General features: G+C 43.0%; 1 protein-coding gene across 4 annotated transcripts in view; it reads left to right on the top strand.

The window, feature by feature from the left end:
* The window catches only part of sash1a (SAM and SH3 domain containing 1a), a 187,447-nt gene that overhangs the window by 44,916 nt on the left and 119,399 nt on the right, over nt 1–23,132 (top strand). Inside the window, exon 1 of one of the 4 annotated variants that reach the window (XM_074616175.1) lies at nt 7,571–7,624. The exons of the other annotated variants lie outside the window; for them this stretch is intronic. Coding sequence (XP_074472276.1) covers nt 7,586–7,624 — 39 coding nt within the window. The 5' untranslated portion in view covers nt 7,571–7,585. Of the gene's footprint in view, nt 1–7,570; nt 7,625–23,132 lie in introns of those variants that run through there. 4 annotated transcript variants of the gene reach the window in all.

Raw genomic sequence — 23,132 nt, 5'->3', positions numbered from 1 at the left:
TCATTGATCTGATTGCCGGTGTGCAGCTACGACGCCAAAGTGAGATTCACCGCCTTCTCGGCTTGACAGGGAGTCGTGAATGAAGCGGCACACACACCGTGCGCGCTTACCGTCTGACTCAGTTACTGATGTTTACCACGCTGTTTCACATTGTTTTAGTGGTCGTGTAACCCGATCCTGAATCTTAAGTATTAAAAATTGAGAACCTTTTGTTGAAATGTACAAATGACTTCATGTTAACACCAGTGTTTCCCATCACATCGATGTTTCCAGTGGCATCTCCACAGTGCACTCTACTGGTTTTATCCTTTGTCACACCTACAGTACAGAGCTTTCGAGATCCTCCATTATTTATTAATATAAATATCAATAGTATATTCACAGTTACCTGTCAAATACGCTGAAAACCTCTAAAATATGTATGTGGGATGAAAAATAAATACCACTGTGTTTAACCCTAGCATTACTAAGAAAACGACTGTCTGAATATCTCTGAAGGCCTTCAAGGTAGTATGTATGACATTACTTTTCTCAAATTGAGTCCCACCCACTTCACTCAAATCAGTGAGAAGAGCACAGACAGAACACAAATACATAAATCTCCCATGTGAAATAACCAATATATGGCTGATAATACGTGTGTTCATGCAAGACCAATTGCTTACATTTCTTTTTTGGGTGCCTTTAAAAAACAGTCTAGGCTGGTTAAAATCGACCTCCATCCATCATGTGATGGAGTCATATTGTGTAGGAGGATATGACTTTTCAGCTCTGGGCCTGATGTTGTCCTTTTTTCACAATGGGTAGGGCTTCCTATACTTCACACTAACTAAAGGTTATCCATCATGACATCCTGTTCAGAAAAGCTGTCGTTCACTGTCAGCGTCTGTCAAACAGACGTGTTCCGTTTAAAGCCTTTCTGACAGCAAATGTGTCTTCTGCTCTCCTCCTAACCAGCCCTCCGTGCCTCCTCACACTAAAACCAAACACTGTGTGGGGGTGTGAGATGGGATAAACACCCTATTGGACTCCTAATCAGAGGAGGATGCTGAGTTAGCACACTGTTGATACTCGGTAACTGGAGGTGGTGTTGATGCTCCTTCCTCCCAAACCCCTCCAGTCTCTCTCTCAGACAGATCCAATACCCCTGGGACCTCACTCTCGCCACTGGTTCTACTGGTTCATTGAACACGTAATCTGTAGCGCCTATACTAACTGCCCTGCAGAGGAAATAATACAAGAAGAAAATCAGAGATCAGCAATTCTACTGCAGCCTATACGCTGTTGCTTTTTGCTTTGAAGTCATTATTTTTACTATCTATCTTGGTATAATTCCTCATTCAATCCAAATGGAACATCAGAGGACTGTAAACTTAAACCCCATCCCTGATGGTATTTAATTGAATAAGAAATTGCAACACATCAGATTCCACGTTGCAATTTTTCAAATTAAGAAACGCATGATTACAATCTCCCAAGTTGAATACAAGAACTCTATCAAGAGGCCAACTAGTGTCGGGAAGCGTAACCGACATGTACTTATTTTTTACTGCTTACTAGAACCGGGGGGATGCTAGTTATTGCCACGCTTATATTTCAGAGCTCCTTGGCGATGTAATGAGCGCGGCTGTACGCCGAGAGTGAAATCCGTGGAGTGCTGAGATCTGCCGTGGAATGTACAGAGGCAGGCAGAGGCGTATTGGTCTGGAGGGCTGCTGACAGACAGATTGATGTAGTGCTCGCTCCTTTGAGGCATGATGAATGACTTTCTGTGTTGTTTAGAGAGTTGCCAGCTCCCCCCTCCAGCGGGAGAAACTTTGGCCCGAGAGAGTGGAATACGACTGGTGGTGGTGGTGGCGAAAAGCGGAAGAGCGGCGGCAGCACAAGGCGGCCTTGGAGACGTTTCAGGTTGCACTTACAGTATGGCGATGTTATGAAACCCGCAGCTTAACATAACAGTGGACTCATAGAAACTCAATACAAGGAATGGAAACTTCCCTTCTCTTGTGTTTAACGCGTCCACAAGCATTGAATGAGTCTTATCTCGTATGTTATTCCAAGTTACACTGAGATGCAACCTCTTTGATCCATGGGGATAGTTTGTCTCTATCGTACAATACACCCACTTACAGACAGAGAGGAGTTCAGCATGTGGAGGTGAAGATTGTCTGCAGTCACAGCGCCCGAAGCAAAGGGTGCTCTTTTTCTTGAGGTGGCAAACTGTTGTTTTTCTTTCTGTGTTTCTCTTAAGCTTAACTAAACGTAACTGGTCTGACTGGTACTAGGCTTACAGCGGTAGTTGGTGTTACACGGTGGCCGGGCATACACCGATTACATTACTTGCCCACTGCTCCCACCATGTTATCAATACATAGTTGGACGACGGACACTACACACAGAGCAGCAGGAATCAGATTTCACACACATGGGACGAGAAAGAGTGGGAAAAGTTCCTCACTGTCACATCCCTAACTGGTACATGTAGCTTTATCCATCAGTAGCTGACAGGCAGCATGCCATGTCTTTATTTGTTAGTGGTCAAACTCAACCACAGCTCCTCTAGCACCACCCTGCAGCATTCTGTTTGGCTCTCTGTGTAACTACACATCTATGTCTTCGCTGCTTCCTTATACATTTTGATGACCTCTTATACCCAGACTCAGTGGGTGGTTTTTGATTATCCATGCAGCGCTTTTAATATGCAAACATTACACGAAAGCAACCGGAGAGCAGATTATGATTCAGGGGACTTCGTCTCAGACAGATGCCGAGGAACCCTGTGATGTTGGGGTTGATTAACGGCATGGATTGGCGTGCTCCTGCTGTTGCCTATGTAGGTCAGACAAATTAAATGTGGAGCTTTTCACTTAGACATAGCAGTGCTTTAACAGCATGTAGCATGTCAACAGTAAAGTGCGTGTCAAAGGAGTCTTGACATAACTCTGTTATGTGAATATGACTGTTCCATACATGCTAAATACTAGTCTGGCTGTCCTGGAAGATAAAGTGTCTTTGATGAGATTTGTAATAGCCGTCAGAGCAATTTGTGCACGTTGCCTGTGGCGATAATCTTGTTTTATTGTCTGAGTTTGTTGTGTTCTCCACGAATCTCTTTGGCCTCCTCTCTTTTGTCGCCGTTGCCCGAGGCCAGGCTAGTGTAGCACCAGCACATTAGGGCCTCGTGTCATCAAGGAGATGGATGGACAGTGGCTGTTGAGGTTGGCTCTCCGATAGCGCCGCAGCTTCACAGGCGGCTCTTTCAACGGGGGAGACGCGCCAGCAGCAGGGGAGGATGGATGGGGTTGGATGAAGGGGGAGAGTCTGGATTAATGAGGGGCGTCTGGTGACTGATGGGACGACATCAGTAGACGGCTGTTTCAATTTCAGCCTCCCACTCTACATCCTGTCTATGTTATTCATCAGGCAGGACGACAGAAAACTCCTCTACTCAAACCACCCATCACGGTTTTTGGGTTCTTCTCTTGTTTCCTGTCTTTCTCCCCACGTGACCTGATGACCTTTCATCAGTTAAATTCATACTTTAACAACTGCCTTAACATGTCAAAACCAGCTTTGTTTTGCTTTTTTCTATTAAGCCGTGAGCGCGAGCGCAAGCTGTCGGTTTTTCATCGCTGTCAGGATGAAGTGTAAGCAGACACGAGTGCCTCCCACTCCAGCTAACCAGTCCCGTGACGCCGGGTCGTAAATTGTGGCCCTACGTTCCCTCCGGGTCCACCTCGTTGCCCCCTCTCTCCTTCCTCATCCTCTCCAACCGCCCCAGTGGGACCATTATAATCAGTATGGTGGTGTGTGTGCCTGTATCGGAGCTCGCTGCCTCCACACTGATCTCTCAAGTGGAGGGGAGAGGAGAAACCGTGAGGAGGAGATGAGCTATGAGGAGAGGAGATGTGAGGAGAGGGGGGGAAGGGACACAAGGAGCACATTAACTATTTATGGGTCTACTCCCATGGCTAATGGGAATTACATCTGTTTTAATTATTGATGGCCTAACCGGCTGTCTTTATAAGCATCTCCTCTGGGAACTCAACTGCCTGACAGATGTATTCAATTGTTGTTGTTGTTGTTTATGTATGATACCGAAGCACATGTGGATCGGTCCGACGCACTCCACTAATAATATTTGGTCTCTGAGTACATTTTTTTTTCTCCTGATTCATAGCCATGACTTAATTTAATTCTGCCTTTTATTATTTAAGGGAATTATGGAGAAAGACATAGTGAGATGAAATATTAGGTGGGTTTTCTACCATTGGTGCCGTTGTGAGTCCTGCCTGGGGCTTGTGTGGAAGGGGAAGTCTTCAAGGGAACTGTACTGGTTTTTACAGGCAAAATATGACCATTGGCAGATGTTAGAAACTGGAAATAGCACACCGTCTAGAAGGATAAATCTTTGGGAAACGAACCAGTGCACCTGCGTGGATAGGAGAAGAATATCTATGTTAGCCTTTTCCTTAAACAGAAAGTCTTTATCTTTCAAGGGAACAGATTTTTATGTTAGCTGAAACTTGGCCGGCTTGAGTTTCTGCGTTTTTCTCTTGCCAGTCATCTCTCGAGTCTTTCTGTACTCAGATTCGTTGCCAACTGGCCCTCAGTCAGCTTCATTGTGAGAAGGTATTGGTGTAGCAGATGGCACTGGAAAAAGCCCGAGGTATCTTCGGAAAACAGAGGTCCTGGCTCCGTTGCAAGTCGGAGGGAGATTATTTTCACTCGAGATGAACTCCGGTTTGTGTGTGCGCTCTAGCTCGTACTTGCGTTTCGGTGTGAAGGGTCTTGTGTGTGTCAGGATGTGTACAACCGATGCATCCTCAAGTCCCTGTATTTATAGATGGATTTGCTCTGAATGAGTGATCTCTCGTTCTACGTTTCTTCTAATGGGCCCTCAGAGAGTTGCTATTGAAAGGCAGGAGAAGACACAGGCAGGCCGGTCTCAGCCAGTTATCAGCACCTGCCTTCTGCTAGCCATCATTAACGTCACCACCAGACATTTATCACCTGCCGTTGAGCTGGACTTCTATGATCAATGTCTGAATCTAATCAAAAGACACAAAAGGCATGATTTTTGCACATTAAACTTTATTATCCTGCATATTAGGATGTCCTGAGCTGTCCGTGCTCAAATGTGCTGATGCATGATACGCTGAGGTGGCGCTTTCTTTCTTATTGCTAAAAAGATGTAGACGTCCTTAAGGATCTCCTCGCTGAATTACGGTCTGGCCTTTTTTCTAGACGAGCCCCGCTGATTAATGGGTCCTATTAAACCCCGTCTGCTGGACGTGAGAAGGCGGAGGCGACGAGTAGCGGGGACGGGCCAGGGCTCGTCCTCCTTCTGATGGATGGTCTCAGAAATGGTCCTTACCGCCTGTGTCATACAGCATCTGGAGATGTATTGATGTGCTACAGTGGGGGGGAGCCAGCACTGTCTGTTACAGCAGGTTGCACCAAGAAGTGAGAGGATAGGATAGACAGCGTGTCAAAGTCGAGAAAGGAATATTTGAAAATCCAGGTGAACCGAACGGCAAACGAATGATGGAGGAGACAGAACGACAGCCGGGCAGCGAACAAGTATGTTAACGAACCAAGTGACAAATACTAATCGGGTGATGAGTGGATCTAAATGAAGAGAAGTGGTCCGGTAGCTCTTACCGAGGTGTTATCTTCCTAACAGTGTATTATCGTCCTCATTAGAGCATGTCCCATGGTTAATTATTGATCAGCTATGCAGAGATAAGTCACTCACCAAAGGCCTCAAGCTGGGCTTTGAGGCTCCACACTTGTCCCTGCTGGGCACTGACACACACCACACACACACACACACACACACACCACGCACACACAGATAAAAACTGCTAATCATTGTTTACTCTCACACCAGCATGTGTCAGTCCCAGTGTTAATGTAAATTTAACAGGCTCACTGAGAATCCCTGACTACTGTTTAGTTTAATAGAATGCTAAACTCCAGAGACCGTGTGCTTTATTAGCACACTAACGGCTGCTAATGTCAAAATTGTGTTGGAAGTGCTATAATGGAATGACGCTTGCCTCAATATCTTGTTCTGCTGACAAAGGAAAAAGGAAATTTCGCTGTTCTCTTTGATATTTTTTTTAACCCCGTTGTTGACATTATGTGCCCAGTAGCCATCTATCAGCAGACAATAGTAGATGACCTGTGTTCGGGTCCCATGTTTGTGTTTTAGTGAATTATCACGGGGATTGCCTACAGTACGTCCTGCAATTGTCAGTGTTGAATTCTCCCATGGGCCATTTTACATCCCAGTGTTATGAGATGGTGTAACGTCTAAAAGTGTGTCTGGTGGGGGCACGGAGCTCAAAGCATGAGACTTTTGCAGGATATCATTGTACCTTATCTGTGCACTATGACTTGTGATTAAAGGAAAATATTAGGGATGGGCATTTCAAGCAAAAATGCGATTCGCTTATCACTGGGAACTATTTGATCATTCTTCAAAGATCTGTCAAGAACAAGGGAAAATATATGTTTTAAGACAAGATGATGGTCGCATAAACTATTAGATTTTTTTTATAACTTAATGACTATTTGAAAATTCGAAAATCGTGACCCATCCCTAGAAAATATACGCTTAAAGCTAGGAATGCATCAATCCTACTTTTTCTGTATATGATATCTGCAGATACCAATCAGATAACACGAGGACAGAGATTGCTGTGGCATTAAAAACTGAAATCCTCACTAAAACCACTGAATTTCATAATGCCATTGACAGAGAAACTGTATTTAATGTGGATTGATAATCATGTCTAGCCGAAGCCTGATCCGCTTAATAATGTCAGTATTGGGACAGATGGCGATCCAGCCGATCAGATCGGTGCATCCCTTCTGAAAACAAAGCTCCAGTATTGATTGTGGCACCTGCTTTAGATTGTCAGGAATCCACATCGCTGTGGAAATATCACTCACAAGCAGTCTCCGACCTGCCTGTGGTGGTGTGTTTGTACAATCGTACAGTAACGGTATGACCAGGTCAGAGTCTCTCGGCCCATTAGCTCTCCCCTCTTAGTGGGACAGGCCGGTAACAAGATCTGGAACATGATGAATCCGACTATTCCCGAGGTCATTTACTCTGGCTTTGTTCCCTGCTTTCTGCTCCCTGTGCATACACGGGATTGTCATCACTCTACATTTGACAAATAGACATTCGTTTCTGGTTTTACGGCATCTTGATTGCACTCGAGAGCAGACTCAAGGTTATATGCACCTTTCAACAGATCCTTGTCCTTTGTAGTATAACGGAGGCAGAGCCTTTTTATTAGTGCTTGATAAATGCGCATGCTGTCGGACATAGCGGATGAAAAGGATGAGGCTCGGCCTGAATATGCCATGTTGCATTCTAAAGAACACTTCTTTTTGGTTTTGTATTGTAATGAAGCAGCTTCTCAATAAGCTGCTGCAGACGTTGTGGAGATATAAAGCGGTGTTCTGTCTCCTCCGGAGGAAACAAAGGGAACACTTGCTTGGTAAGTTGCGATATAATTGAGTGTGCAGTCATTGATTTTCTTGTCTCTCCTCTCTCGCAGGTAAGTGGATGTGTTTTGCCGCGAGGGGTCCGAGGGGCTGCGGGGTGGTAAGTGCGGAATCATTTTGAACACCGAGTCATTTTTCAACACAGGACAGGGTCCCACTCCTCTTTATACCCAGACACGGCGAATGGACTGCTGCTCGGCTAGACACCATAGATTATTTTCGCTTCCTTCTCTCCAACTTCAGTGTCCTCTTGCAGCACAACATAAACAGATATCTGTTAAGGTGAAATATGTAGAATTGATTAAGGGGCCTTCACTGTATCTGAAGTCAATCAAATACAAGCAGCTAATGGATTTCGCTGCTTGTCAGTAGCATCTGTCAATGTTCATATCATACCACTAATGAAGGAGCAGCGTATGGAGTTGTAGCTTGTATTGCCTGAAGGAGGGCAATACTGACTTTTCCCTTAACTTGCAGTCGATAGCAAAGCACCTGCATCGCCGTAAAGACTCCCCTTGGCACATTTAGGAAGCGTCTTCTTTATTGAACAATAACATGACTTACATGCATTAAAAATGTATGTTTTATATTCAATAAAGTGGCTCCGCTGCTCCCCTTCACAATACTTAAAAGACTGCAATTACTCCCTCTCTCTAGCTCTCTCGGGATTAACCTTGCCCGCTAAGAAACACTCTTAAAGCCCCCAAACCGGAAAGCTGAACAAAGCTAATGACTGTGCAGCCGGCGTCTCTCTCGCCTCCGTGAGTGACACGGAGATAAAGCGCACCGCAAAGTGAAAGTGAAATAATTGTTTAACAGACAAACCTGACAAGCAAGACAAAGGCAGAAGTGGGCCAAGTAAGACCTCTTCCCTTTTTGATTATGCAAAGCAGCTTTCCCTCCATCCATCCGTCCGTCTCACAGTGCATTGTGGGTAGTCATTACTGTAGATCAGTCTCAGTGATTGGCCGGAGACATACGCTTTTGTCAGATTGGATTTGTCCATTCGGCGACGGGCATGTGGGTATCTGTGCCAGCGAAAGGTAATGATGGTGTGTTTGTACAGTAGCTGACAGCTGGACAGCTCCATCTACTTTATTCACAACAACACATGATTGTGCTCAACCCATATGTCTTAATATAGACTTTATGAGCCATCGCCTGAACACTGTGCTCTGCAGCACCGTGCAAGAAGCGGCTTTATGAGCTGCAGTCATTTAACGATACTAGCTTGTGCCGGCATCATTAGCAGGTGACCATTATGCAGCTTTAGTGTGGATCAAAGACCAGACCAGTAATGAGGAGATTACAGCAAAATGCAACGGACGAAATGTGTCTCTGATCATAGACCGAGCAGATATTCTTTGATTGCAGAATCGGTGTTCGGGTGAAAGCACATAGATGGAACAAAAAAGTCCAAGAACAAAAACGAGATCGCACAAAACGAGTTGTTTATTCAGTAGAAATCCACTGCTGCTCTCTCTGGAGACTTTACAGCGTAGGTAGGATAGACAAAAGGCAAAGCCACGCTGCAGGTAGAGGCAGACAAGGTGAGGAGAGCGTGATGAAAAACACACATGTCCTGCAATTCTAAAAAGGTCACACTGTGGACGCATCTCCACATGTGCGTGGCCCTGCATCTGTTAGGCTCAGCTTGCCTCCTCGCCTTCATGGAAGACAAAAAAACTCCATATCCAAATGTTTAAATGCTTCTATACACGTTAGATCAGTGGTTCCCAACCGATTGTCTACCGTGCGCCTAGGATGGTTTCTCTGCTTGGGATTAGTGTTATTCCTTGTGCGTGCATTGATTCACGATCTTCATCATGCATGCAAGGAGGTGATAGGCCAGATGAGAGGGATTAGACTACCTCCTGATAAAGATAAAGAATTTAAAGGGACACATCAGTTTTGTGAAAATCCAGCGGCCAAATTGCTACCAGATCCTTCCGAATATTGTTTCTGTGATTATATCTGAAACTACTTTTTCTCTGGCGGAAGCATCAATTATCCAATTAGTATTGATGTCTTGTAGAAAAAACAAAGCAATCAGCATGATGTTGTTTTGAACTAGTAATCTCCAGCATTATCAAATATTGTCTAATGAAGGTCAGGATAACAACTAGACGGTGTAATGTGGTTTCCCAAATTGAGAATGCGGCTAATTCAGTACTACAACATTAGTATTTCAGTTCGGAGCACAGGGGGGAGTAGGGTAATGTTTCATTTTAGCGATTGACCTTTTTCAATTGATTTCTTCTCCCGGTTGCGCAGGTGTCGTAAATATCAAGACGTTCAGGGAAACAATTAACCTTCATGCAAAATGATTTCCATAATTTTAATCTGCGTCATCGATTTGAAAAGTACCCTCATTCATCAGGAGGTGAAAAATGCACGGCTTCTTTTCGATTCCAATTTTCATTTCTGATGGAAACAGAAATAGAAATGTTGTTATGCTTATTTATATTACTGGTATAAGCGTATTTCAGTGTTTAATTCAATTGTTTTTGCTGTCAAAATGTCCTAATCAGCAAAACTCTGGATGTCAGATTTATCCCAAAGTTAAACTCCAATGTGGGACAGTTAATAATCAGTTTCTGCTCTCCAAAGCCTCAGCCAGAAATATACACAACAGTGTCCCTGTGTTTCCTTCTTTGCCCCGAGCCAATCCAGATTTTTAATCACTTGTCAGTGATCCCCTCTCGGTAATCTTGTTTTGTGTAAACACACGCACATGCACACACACACACACACACACACACACACACACACACACACACAATACGTGCATGGCGGGTGGATTGGGAGTTGGTTAGTTCAGTGTGCAGAACACAAACACACTACTGAGAGGCCATGTGTCCTAAATTAGACCTTGCAGAGTCACTGACATTCCAACTGGAAAACAAACCTCTCCTTCGGACACCGTTTGCATGTATGCGACGTATCAAATGTCTCTCTAAGATCTCTGCGGTTGTAATCTTAACCCTATTAAAGATTATTTGCTTCTAAATGTAATCTGTTTGTCACGAATGCTTCTTTTTCTCAGGGAACAATTGCAGTATAAGTTAGTGTGTTGTGTGCAAAAGCTGTCATGAAGGAAAGACCTGATTCAAAGAGGAGACAAAGCTCCGCGTTTGACAGTAAATTCCTGGAATCCCAAAGCGTGGCAGTGAGGAATGTGTGTCAGGGTGCGTGTATCACGTTCAGATGGCCTGTAGCTGACATGACAGTTCGCTAAGCCTCTTAAGCCGCCCCTCCACAATCACTGTGTTGACATTGTCTCTGGCAGGAAGCTGCATTGCACCACCGTCGCCCCTCTCTCTGCTCTGGATGTGCAAACACGACGACGACAACGCTTGCAGCCAATGTCAGTTTTGTCTTTGATCTATTGCCGTTGAGCTTCAGATCTTTAAAAGCACCAAAAGCGTAAAGGTGGATTTCTGGAGAGTAATGTCAAGATAACCCTCAAGCTCCATGTGCCCTCGAGCTATAGTACGTCCTTCAGCTCCTACGATATACGTTCCTGCATTTTCAATATACAGTTGGAAGGGAATATAAGGTAGTAGATGTCTTTGTTTACCTGTGTGAGAGAGACATTAAAGCGTACCTTGATATCTCTGGAAAGACAGCTGATAAAAGAAGCAGGGGGTTGGGGAAAAATAAACTTTCATGATAAATATATATATAAAGCATGTACATGTGGAAAGGATGAAGGGTTGTGCGAGTATTCTCTCATATTTGAGAGATGACAGAGAGTCAGAAGCTTAAGGGAGGGTTGGTGAGAGACGGAGAGGCATCAAGGTGTAGTAGATGCAGTGTGTCTGACTGGATGTTCTCAGAGTCCAAAACTTGGCATAAAGCTTTATGGGTTATCTCCGTTAAATCGATTCGATACGATATCCAGAGCATTAATATAGCATAATTACTATTAGCTATGTAAAGATATAGAGGAGTAATGTCTACCTGAGCAGAGAATGAAGTCGCTCTCCCTCTGTGTGTGTTGTAATCCGAGCTTCTCCGTGCTTTGTTGACATCGCCGGGCTGGCTATGTATGCTTTAAGTGCATGTTAGTGCATGTGAGTGTGCCCCACTGGCTAGTTCACGGCTGCTGCTCTGCACTGCTCTCATACGACAGTTAATACGAGTAATGTCGTCCTAACCGAAGGCGCCGTTGCGGAAGCGTAGCACCCCCCCTCGGGTTTCCCCCAAGATCTATTGCCTCCGTGCGGAGGCAATAGATCTTTTTATTGCCATTGTGTTGCTAGGGTAACAGCTTTGGTCCAAGTTTACTTCCTGTCAGCTACTGCATTAAAAAACATTGTAACAGGAAGTACAATGGGGCCCATTTAGAATGTTTGTTGTCATGTTTGAACAGGTCTATAGAAATGTCCCAATCTCACATCTAGCACCTTTAATGTAGTAATGTTGAATATGAAAAAAAATAAGAATTATACCAGTTTTTATTGTGGCCGGTCTTGAACATCACATTTACTGTATTTATAATACGCAAAACATTTTCAAATATACCCAGCAAAGAAAAAACTATTTTTCTGCTCCTGTTTGCTCCAACATTTCCTACAACAACTGGTATTCATTATGAATTTGGCTGATATTTAAGGCAAGCTAACATTTATAACACTTCAAGTGTTTAATCCTGTTTGTGTTACAAATGTGCAAACATAATATTTCACATTCTAATCACAATGCAAAACAACCAAAACAATGACAATGGGAGGTTCTAGTTGAAACAATGCAGCACTTTTTTAGTGTTTCATCACACTCCTCCTCCACACAGATATACTTTTTATAATGATACCTAGTTATCAAATCATTATGGATGTTTCTGTAAGTGTGCCATATTTTCATTAGCAGTCACTTCTCATTGTGGCACCCATTCAGAGAAGCTCATCAGTGATTCAAGGTGTGCAGTTTCCCAGATAAATCGTCAGTCTGCTCTGCATTCTCTTCCACATAATTGCAAAGGCACAGGTGTGTCTGTGTGTGTGTGTGTGTGTGTGTGTGTGTGTGCATCTATCTGCATGTAATCCACGTGCCCACATCCACTGGCCCATGTCAAGACCAACACCATTCACTTTAGTCACAGATGGCTTGGATCTGCCCTGGCGCACAGGACTGTCTCGGCAGCTTTGCCTTAAACGGGGGAATTCAGTTAAACCTCTCACAGGGAGACCAAAAAACAGCAGAAAACCGCGGTAGCTGTTGACTGGATGATCATTCAGCGGTTTCCCCATCATGGTTTGGCCTCTTTGTCAAATCCTTGCAGAGTGGAGAGAGGCTGGGTTGGCATCGCCGTTTCCCCACAGACATGCGGTTAATCGATTCATTTTGCCTGAGTATGTTAAATAGCGAGCGTCTGGTTGGTAAACTTGTCGAATGTAACTAATAAACTCAGTGCCCCGCAATCCCTCACACTCACTGCTCTCTACAGTTGTTAGAAACACAGAGTGAGGGCCACTATCCATGCACAAGCAACCATGTAATATGGTTTGGATACTTGTCATGCAGCACTAAAAATAACTTGTGATCATCCACAGCGGAGGGACATGTTAAGAAGAAGAACATTTGATGTGACTTCAATGAAACCACCATAACAACAACATTAGCATTAGCGTGTCTTACACCTGTCCAAACTGACAAAATTGTCAAGATCAAATGAGGTACAGCGGCGTCGGAATGTAAATATTAAATCGGGGAGGAACCCCGAGGCCTTCTTTAGATGAAGAGGATGACAGAGAAAGAGCTATTTTGTGCCGTGATGAAAATCTTTGCAGATAAACATCCTTTCTTATGGTAATTAGATGACGCGGTGGATGACAGCCATTGGCTGTGGCGGTGAAGAGTGCTCTTCAGGAGCCAATGGCTTTTGTTATCAATGGCTGGCAGCTGGAAAACCCATAAAGAAATGGAAGGCTTCAAGAGGCACTGGGCCCTGAAACACATTTTATGTGGGGCTCATTTTGCCAGCCAGAGTGGAAGAAGAGAGAGATGCGGTTGTCTGCGAAATGGCCTCAAGAGCACCACTAAATTTCCTGAGGAGAAATGGGAGTCATTATTAGTACCTCATTCAGAGTGGGATCATCAGTTTTTGAATGTTATTTTTGGCTTTATCCCGGATTTCTCAGGGTTTAATGCTGCATATAATATGTTTCATATTGAAAGAGTGGACAAAGTGATGAGGTTTTGCCATATTTAGTGCCTCTTTTCATTGAATGTCAACTGGCAAATCTCTGGGGGGGATTTGAGGGGTTTATCATTGGGTGTATTCATTTGTCAAATACGAGTAAGTACTGTGTCACTCCATTTCTGTTTGTATTTACTTAATTACCTATTTCTGTCTGTTAAATGCATTAACTATCACCTTTGCACAGCTGCCACACACACACACAAAGCCTTTAGAGCTTGTTGTGACTTGAGGAAACCATTTCATGATTCCATTTGTGTCTGTTTATATGAATGTGCATTTGTTTGTGTGTGTTTGTTGGCTGAATTTGTAGTGCAAGAATCCCGCCCTGCAAATAAAATGTTATGTAGCTTCACATAAATTTACACCGCAATCAGTTTTCTGATTGAATTTTTTTTTCTTCCAGTCACTATATAGTAGTCCGTTTTCATCTTTCCTCCCATCCTAGTAATTCTGTCTCTTTTGTCCTCCGCACCAGAGACAGGGGGGTGTTTCCATCCTGATTCAGTGGGAGGCCAGCATCGCTAATAATTCCTGGCAATCACAGAGTCCAAGTCTGATCAATAGGAGAGACAGAGGCAGCAGCAGGCTGCCATCCAGCCCAGCCCTGATAGCTGCTATTAAGAGTCCCCTTCGCCACTAACACCAGAGCCACACATACTATCCCTCTGTGGTCTCCTCCTACCATACACCACTATCGGATGACTAATGGAGCCGTGATTGTGCGACCTCAAATTGAAGTTTGTTTATTCCTCAAGCGGGGTTCAAGGTTCGGATGGTTGTTTGTAATCAATCACTGACGTTTTCCTATGAATTTTACATTTTTGTTCACAACAGTTTTTGTGACATCTTAACTTGAAATTCTCTGATTATGAACAAAACATCCAGAGCTGCTGCTTCTGCTGCTACCCACAGTGTAGTGGCAGCTGCCATTTCCATTGTAATCTATAACATATGCCCCATCTCTGAGGCCACGGTACAGTTCAGTCGTTTCCAGAGGAAGCTTTGCTTTACTGAAACCCGCTGGCGAACAGATGGAGTGCCAACTGAAAGTGCTTCCTAGTGAGGAAAAAAAAAAGAATCGATAGCACAATAAAGTCTTGCCACATGTAACAAAAGTAGCTTGTGTGTCAGAGCTTCCTTGCCAGGGCGACCTCCATTATGTAATCCATGTATGGTTCAGCTAGAAAAGAGGGCAGCAATTAGCTATTATCCATTTTTATACCCCAGGAGCAGTCGTAGAAAGGTGGAGGTTCTTTGTGCTCGGGGCAGAGAATAAAACAGGATGCAGGGTAACCTCACATGTGAGGCTGTGACCTTTTAACGGGTCGGGTGTCCGACTCATCGCCTGAGAGGTGTGGGGCCTCTTTGTACACCTTCAGAAATGGAACAGAAGCAACACAAAGGCTCTGCTGCTTAAACAAGCCGAGGGAGGAGAGGCAGTGGATGGTTTTATTATCAAATGTAGACAGATTTTTTTTTCCTTCAGCTGCCTTTCATGATCAATCTCGGCTTGATTTTTGTATATTGTCACTCAGGTCGTTGTTCAGCTGTTGCTAAGTCCTGATCTCTGAAGGGTGGATAAACAGAGACGATTTATAGCATTGCTGTCCCTCCCTGGGGATCACAGTCCATCTTCTTTCCAGCAATATAGATGAGATTCAGTTTGATTCACTCACCTAAACACATATTTTATTCAATCGAGCACACCACCGTAATCCTTTGTTTTATTTCCTCTTCGGAAAAAACAACTCCACAATTTACACAAAGGTTATGCATCTCATTACAAAAGGGGATTTAGCCCAAATTTAGTAAAGGGACTTAGATTAAAGCTGAGTGCCTAATCCCTCTCCAGCCCATAGCTGAGCCCTATTGATGAACCATTCTCTCTGGAGAGGTAGAGGGGATCAATAGGCAAACAGCATCATTGATCCTGACTGCTTTGAAGTCATGTCTCTCCCAGCCAGAGATCCTCATCTCTCAGATCCCCGCCGTCACACAAGCCCCTTTGTCCTCCCCGCTGCCTCGTCTGGTTAATGGCTGTCATAAAACAGCAGCCCTGTTTGCAGAATATGTCGCTATGTATTAGAAGTTATCCTAGTAAATCATTTTTATAATTAATTTTATGCTTGTATCAATGTGAATGCAGTAATGGGAGATGTGCAGTTATATATCTTTCAAAAAGGAAACCGATGAAGTCATTTATACCACGATGGTGTTTATTGAGTAGATGTCCAGTATTGTGTACATGATTACTGAAGGGTTTGGGGGGGAAATATGAGGCTCAATGATGAGGTATGAAGTCCTAATATCCTGCGTTTTTTACCGCAGTAACATGTCCCAGATGTGCTCATGGGAAGGTTTCACCAGTGACATCATCACAGCGGTCCAGACAGACACGGGCATCCCTCCGACGAGCAGGCCGCCGTATATCATTATGTGGTTCTCTGCGGGACTTCTCTGTCTCTCTTAAAACCATTTGTAACAGAAGAGAGATTCAATACACCCGAGGTGTGGAAATCCAACTTTTCCAGCCCCCGACATACAGATAGTGATCGTTTGACTTGGAGAAATGCAACAAAGCAAAGCAAGGCTTTTTTTTTTTTTTTTTTCTAAAACCTCTGCCTTCAATTTTCTCAGAAACAAGTTTGTCATTTTTTTTTTCCTGTAAAACCCAATTCCTCCCTGTGCCACAATGTGCTGACAGAAGCAGTTATCACAGCTCCCAATAATGTGAGCGTTTCCACTGGTGAGCACAATGAAAGGCTTTGGGAAGTCTTGTCAAATCCATTTATTTTACAACAATGGGCTATAACGGAGAAGGCACAATGGGATTTTTCATTCCCTGGTTCAACAGTAGAATTCATTATCAAATTCTTTGATTTTTGCCCAGTTTTTTTTTTACAAAAATGTAGTAAGTGACAGTCAAGGTTATGTTGGCATTTCATATTATCATTATTCAAGATTTTAGTGCATTCTCCAGCAGTGTAAACACCACTAGCATAAAAGCAAAACAGATTTTGTTGAGTTGATCTATTTTTTGTTGAGGTTTTTCTATTTGATTTGATTAGATGGAGAAATCTATTTAGGAATATGTTTCATCTGCTTGGTCACTTCCAGTCTGGTGCAGTTTCAACATCATAAAAAAATGATTTGGATTATGTACACTGAAAATCGGACTCCCAAGTTCAGCATCAAATTCTAGTAGGCCATACATTTACTGTAGAGCTTAAAGGAGCAGTGTGTAACATTTGGGGGGGATCCATTGGCAGAAATGGAATATAATATTCATAACAATGTTTTCATTAGTGTATAATCACCTGAAACTGAGAATCGTTGTGTTTTTCGTTAGCTTAGAATGAGCCCTTCATATCTACATAGTCCGCCATGTTGCTCCGCCAAGTTTCTACAGTAGCCCAGAATGGACAAACCAAACACTGGCTCCAGAGAGAGCCTTTTTTTTTACGTTACCTGAAGGCCACCGTAGTTCTCCGACACGCTTGTGAAACTGCGGTAACGTGAGCTGCAGAGTGCAAAACCGTGGTCCCGCCAGCTGCTGTCTGACTTCTGTTGCTCCTAAAGTAGTGTTATTACGTTAAGGAGAGAGGTGAACGGCGTTACCACGGTTTTGCACTCAGCGCCTCACGTTACCGCAGTCTTGGAAAGGGAGGAGTGAGCTGAGGGGTGCTCACTTGGTTCCAGTCTGCAACCAAACCAATAGATGCCACCAAATCCTGCACGCTGTACCTTTAAGAAGCTGAAAGCTAAATTGCAGAAATTTAAAAATTGCATTCTAACAATTATGATGACTCACCTTGTACAAACAATGCGATATTAGTCCTGCAATTGAGTGCAACAGTTTGCTGATAAAAGCCAATTATTATATCTAACGTTAAAACTCTCTCGGTGTTTTAATAATACTTCTCTTCTCTGGGTGTTTTACCGAAGACTCAAACAGAGCCATACACTGAATGTAGTGTCGATATCAAACATTTAGAGTGCGTCTTTGTGCTGTCATGTGTATTCTCTCCCACTGACAGAGAAAGCTCAGTAGGAAAGCTCTGTGTTTGTGCTCCGTCAGGCTGAGAACTGAGGTTTGAGAGCAGTGTTTTAGTGTGTGAGTAGAAATAGGCAAAGTAATGATCGGCACCACGCCCGCTCACCTCTTACTAAGACATGTGAATGTGAATGAGGCTCGGTAGCGGCAGGAATAGATGACCAGCGGGGAGCATTAGCCATCGCAGACCCCCTCGGCGCCTATTAAAGCACATAGCTGTAAGCTGACCTTACTGACATTTTACATGTAGATGTATTCTGCTCCTGTCTGCCCTTCATAGTATATTGATTGACCCAAATATCAGTGAAGGCCACAGTAACGGACTGGCGTTGAGGTCACAGAAAAATTATCTTTTTTTTTCTTCCCAATTGAAGATTAATTGAATTTAAAAAAGTGTAAATTCAAGTATACTGTTTGTGTAATGAGACACAAATATAGTCAGGATGATTATGTATCAGGTTATGATCTACTCTCCCTGCATATACATACATGTAGTATATGTGGATATATGAGATATTGAATCAAGTACCATGTCATACTTCAGCTAAGTGTTATGTAATGCAGTAGAAAAAAAAACTATTTTTACTTTCTTAATATTTTAGATACATAATGAATGTGAGCTATGTTGTCATGCAAATAAGCATTCAAACGGTATCAATGTCAGTTTGTGCTATCTCTCACTTGACAGGGAAGAGAAGAGTGACTTCATATGTTTTAATGTTAGACGTTAGCTTCTCTGTAGTGTTATGTTCAATATGTAAATTGTCCTGCAATTGGACAAATCAGTTATGCTAGAAAAGGTATCCTACTGTATTTGAGTAAGATGCACGTCTCCCGATGTTTTATATTATATGTAATTTCAAAGTAATTTGGCACATGTACAATTGTACTCTGCTGCTTATATTTTTGTGCAATATAAATCATGTTATTTGAAAACCCAGCAACAGTAGAGCTTTTAGTATAGTGGGGAATGCTATGTGTGCTGGTGACATAAGGACACATGGTACACACACAATCTTCCTCTACCGACTGAGCCGTGCCTCCTGCAGCAGTTGATCAAATGTGAACTTAACATAACAAAGTGGAGTGAATGTACGAACCATTACACAACCCACTGATCAAATTCTCCCATGCAGCAGATCAGCTATCAGTCCTCGGTACACGCCTAGACTTTGCTAGAATGTATTCCCCCTCTTGCTGGGAATGGAGGTGCTTGCGTGCAATCCGTTTGTCCGTACAGACAGAGGCATCTTTGTCTCCAAACCTTTCACAGTCTCAGCCTGTTTCATGCCCCTCGTAGCAGCCAGCACCAGCGATCCCCGAGCCTGGAGGGAGTTGTTTATTTGAAGGAGGCGGTCGATGGCACAGATTGCCCAGCGAGGCTGTAATTACACCGAAATCTGAAATGGCAGCACTTGGAAACGGATGAACTGGTCAATAAGTCACACTGCAGCCTTCCAGTGTGAACCCCCGTGTGCACACCTTGTAATTTTCACCCCTCCGTGCAATTAATACTCGCAGAGAATAGACGGCAACAATTGATTGTTGTGGTGTTAACTGAAATATAAAGTTGTGTTAGAAATCGATGAGAGGGGTTTGTCTGTGTCGTGGCAATTGCTCATATTTCCCGGGCTGTTTATTTGAGGGAGGAGTGAATTTGAGATTGAGGGGTTGTGTCGTTTTGTCCTCTCTGTGTTGTGTTTGGTATCAGAGAGATGGAAGAGGGCAGTCACATGGGTGTAGTTCAACACCAACATGCTCTAATGGGATATGCTTGGTGTCTTATCAGTGGATTTGCACGTGGTTGTTACTGTACATGTCAGCTGTATTTTACGTTAAATATATTTCCTGTTAGTAAACACAAGGGACACATTAGTAACCATTTCTGCCCAAGAACCCAAAAGCTGCAAATCTTTCAGCGCATTCAAAGTACAGTTAAGTTAATGTGATATCTATTGTAGCATGTGAGAATTTCTCTCACCTTGCTGCTGTTAGTACGCCACAAAAATGGCATCGATTGGCCATAAAACATCAATGTAGAGCTGCAACTATGATTTTAAATATCGATTAATCTTTCAATTCCTCATTTCATCAATAAAATGTGAGAATATACAATAGGGAAAAGAGCTATCACAAGTTTCCAGAGCCAAATGCCTGTTATGTTCAACTAACAGTAAAAAAAAATCATTTTAAAAAGAGAAAAGTAGTAAATCTTCAAATTTATAATTAGCATTGTAAATTATTAATAAATCTGAATAGTTGATTAGCTTTATGTTCATTAACTAATCAATTCATTTATTAATCATTCAGCGCTACATTAATGCAAATACATTACTTAAAGGTCAGGTCCATCTGCATTCTGTTCTTATTTTTTCCAAATGGAAACGTCCACTCAGACATTGCAAAAAGCAGTGATTTAGGTTCAGGTTATCAAAGTAAGCTAATCAAAGCTAATCAATAAGGTTATGAATAATGTGAACTCTAGCACTAACTGAGTCAAAGTTAGCTGTGATAAGTTTGGAAATAACTGAAAGGGTAGGTTCAGATTTCAGAAGTGGGGTTGTTATGTATACTCCTGCGTTCTGCGAGGTAAAATTACTGCTTTTGTGAATGGAGTGGATTCCCCACTTGGGAAAATAGCATTTTTTGACGCTTAACATACATGCTATGACCAAAATTTTAATGTTCGGATTTGAATACATAAGGAACACCAGAATGAATACAGAATGATGTAAAAACTTGCTGTAATCGCTCTAAATAGGCTGTTATTTTTTTATGCCATACCGGTGAATCTAAAGCTGATGCACTCATTAAACAGCTTTTAATAATTGGTCCTTAAGATAAAAGGTCCTCTTAGTGTTTCCCCCCTGTGAGTGTAATCCTTCAGAGGGATGCAGGTACACAGACACTTTCTTACAAGTACGCCAACACGTACTTGAGCGGCTCCTTGATTGGCCTCACATGGCTTCTCTGAGCACCCATTACTGCCACTCTGCATGATCTCACTGTGTCTGTGTGCAGAGCGGCGGAGGGCCAGTAAAAACCAGCAACGTTCCCTCCCGCTCCCCCTCGCCTTCACTCCTCCTTCTCCTTTCTTGTCAGTACGGAAGACAACTGGGACAAAATCTGCCTTCCAGATATAAAAAGATTTGTTTTTTGTTGGAAAGATGGACCTTTCTTTTGCTTCACTCATTGGTTTTCTGTCTGTCTCTCTAGATCGCTCTCTCCGTCTCTTCTCTCGGCCAACCCTGCGTTCTGAAACATGCATTGATCTAATTGATGATGCAATCTTATGGAAGCACAGCAGGAGATAGACGCCTTATAATGCCAAGGGGACTACAAAAATCTAGGACAGAACCTAAGCCTCAACTTTTATCTAAAAAAAAAAATCCCCCAAAATCATTTCAAATGGCATTTTATATTAATCCTACAACTCTGTTTAAGCTTATGAGGATATTTTCTCATTAAATCCAGTCAGCTGTTTAAATCTTTAGAGGACACATGAACATGCCCTCCACAGGAACCCTCTCAGACTTTAGATCCAGATTTGATTTTTCAGTATTGTACAGTAAAGTCCCATGAGAGTGTGAACGCATGCATTATGATTTTAATGAGTTTAGCAGTCATCCGTGGCATATACAGAGCCTCTAACCTGCTTATTATTCATGACTTCTCGGTAATTGTGATTATGCTTTTTGTTTCTGCGCAAATTTGATACCACTATCATCTGACTGTATGAAACAATGAATGGCGTGGATATGTAAAACTGAACCTTTTAAGTCGTAATTGTTTAATTAAAAGTGTCTGTGCCTCAGACTGAGACGGTCCCGTAAAAACCTGGATCTTTACCACAGCTGCCATTAAACTGGCTTCTTTTAGATATCACTTTACTCTCCTCCTCCAAGCTTTCACCCGGGTCGACCTTGTCTTTGTATCTCAGCTGCTTAACCGCCACGGGCACATTGTTACAGGAGCACAGATGTCTGTTGGAACGGCTGGAGGGCAAAGCGAGAGAGCATCGTAAAGTGGAAAGAGTTATTTATTTATTTGCTTGTTTATTTTTTTTCTCTTTCACCGCCATGTTGTCGCCTAAGAGTGGTACATGGCAGCGGTGGCCCCGGGGAGGGGGGACGAAGATTTGTGAGCAAGGATGCTTGAGTGAGTGAATACTGCGGAGTGGAGGCTGCCTCGTGTCTGATACATGTCTTGGGTGCAGAATACAGTAGACCAGGGCTGCCCAAAGTGGGGCCCGCTGGCCAAACTTGGCCCGCCATCAGGTTCGATTTGGCTGGCCAGATGTTTTTTCTTTTTAATTAAAAGGCCTGCGACCGACTTTACTGTCTTTCAGAGGCTGTAGCAGGCTCGGTTTTAGAGCTAGACTGAAGGTATTGTATCCTATGAAACTGGAACCTGAGGAATCCATTGGTACCAACCCTGTCGGTAAGGAGGCTAAATAACGTTCCACAGTTGGGCTAAATTTTGGCGGGGAAAAACTGGTATGGCCATTTTCAAAGGGGTCCCTTGACCTCTGACCTCAAGATATGTGAATGAAAATGGGTTCTATGGGTACCCAAGAGTCTCCCCTTTACAGACATGCCCACTTTATGATATTCACATGCAGTTTGGGGCATAAACCATGCCGTTTTTTGAATGCAGTATAAATGTGTTAATTGGTGTATTTCTGCATACTGGGATCCCTAAACAGGCTTGGAAATGAATAAATTGGGTATGATTGGAAATGAGCCCAATTGTATTTAGCTGGTGGGTTTTAAAGGTCACCTATTATGCAAAATGCACTTTTCCATGTCTTTTAAACATCAATATCTGTCCCCAGTGTGTCTACAGGCCACCATAGTATCATAAAAGACCATCCTCTCTCTTTTTCTCCTCCTCCGTTTGTCCGGAAATGGGTGCAGAAAAAAAAATCGCTTTTTTTCCTTCTCTTCTGACGTCATTAGAGAATTGCAAGCCATGTAAGGGTTTCCTGGTCGAACCAGAGAGAACCTTCAGTAGCTGACCCCGCCCCACAGCGCGTCACTGTCTCTCCTCCTCAACCGAACTTGAGCAAAGTAGCTCCTACAGTTAGTCTGCAAGAACCAGCAGAACAGTCTTCATGTACTCCCATCATCTAAATATAACATGTTCTTTCACAAAGGCTTTATGTAATTACACTGTTTAAACAGATGATATTTATATATTATATATATTTGATGTCATGCATGTAGCAGAGTACAGGTAGTAAATAGTGACTTGTAAGCAACACAACACATTTCTGTTTCACAGTCAAACTTTATTTGAGTAGACAGATGACAATATTAATTATTCACAGCATTTGTAATCATCTCACCT

Source organism: Sebastes fasciatus, chromosome 18, assembly GCF_043250625.1.
Source record: "Sebastes fasciatus isolate fSebFas1 chromosome 18, fSebFas1.pri, whole genome shotgun sequence".
In the NCBI taxonomy this organism is placed as follows: domain Eukaryota; kingdom Metazoa; phylum Chordata; class Actinopteri; order Perciformes; family Sebastidae; genus Sebastes; species Sebastes fasciatus.
Note: the sequence above shows the minus strand (reverse complement) of the source record. Positions and strands in the feature narration are given on the sequence as shown.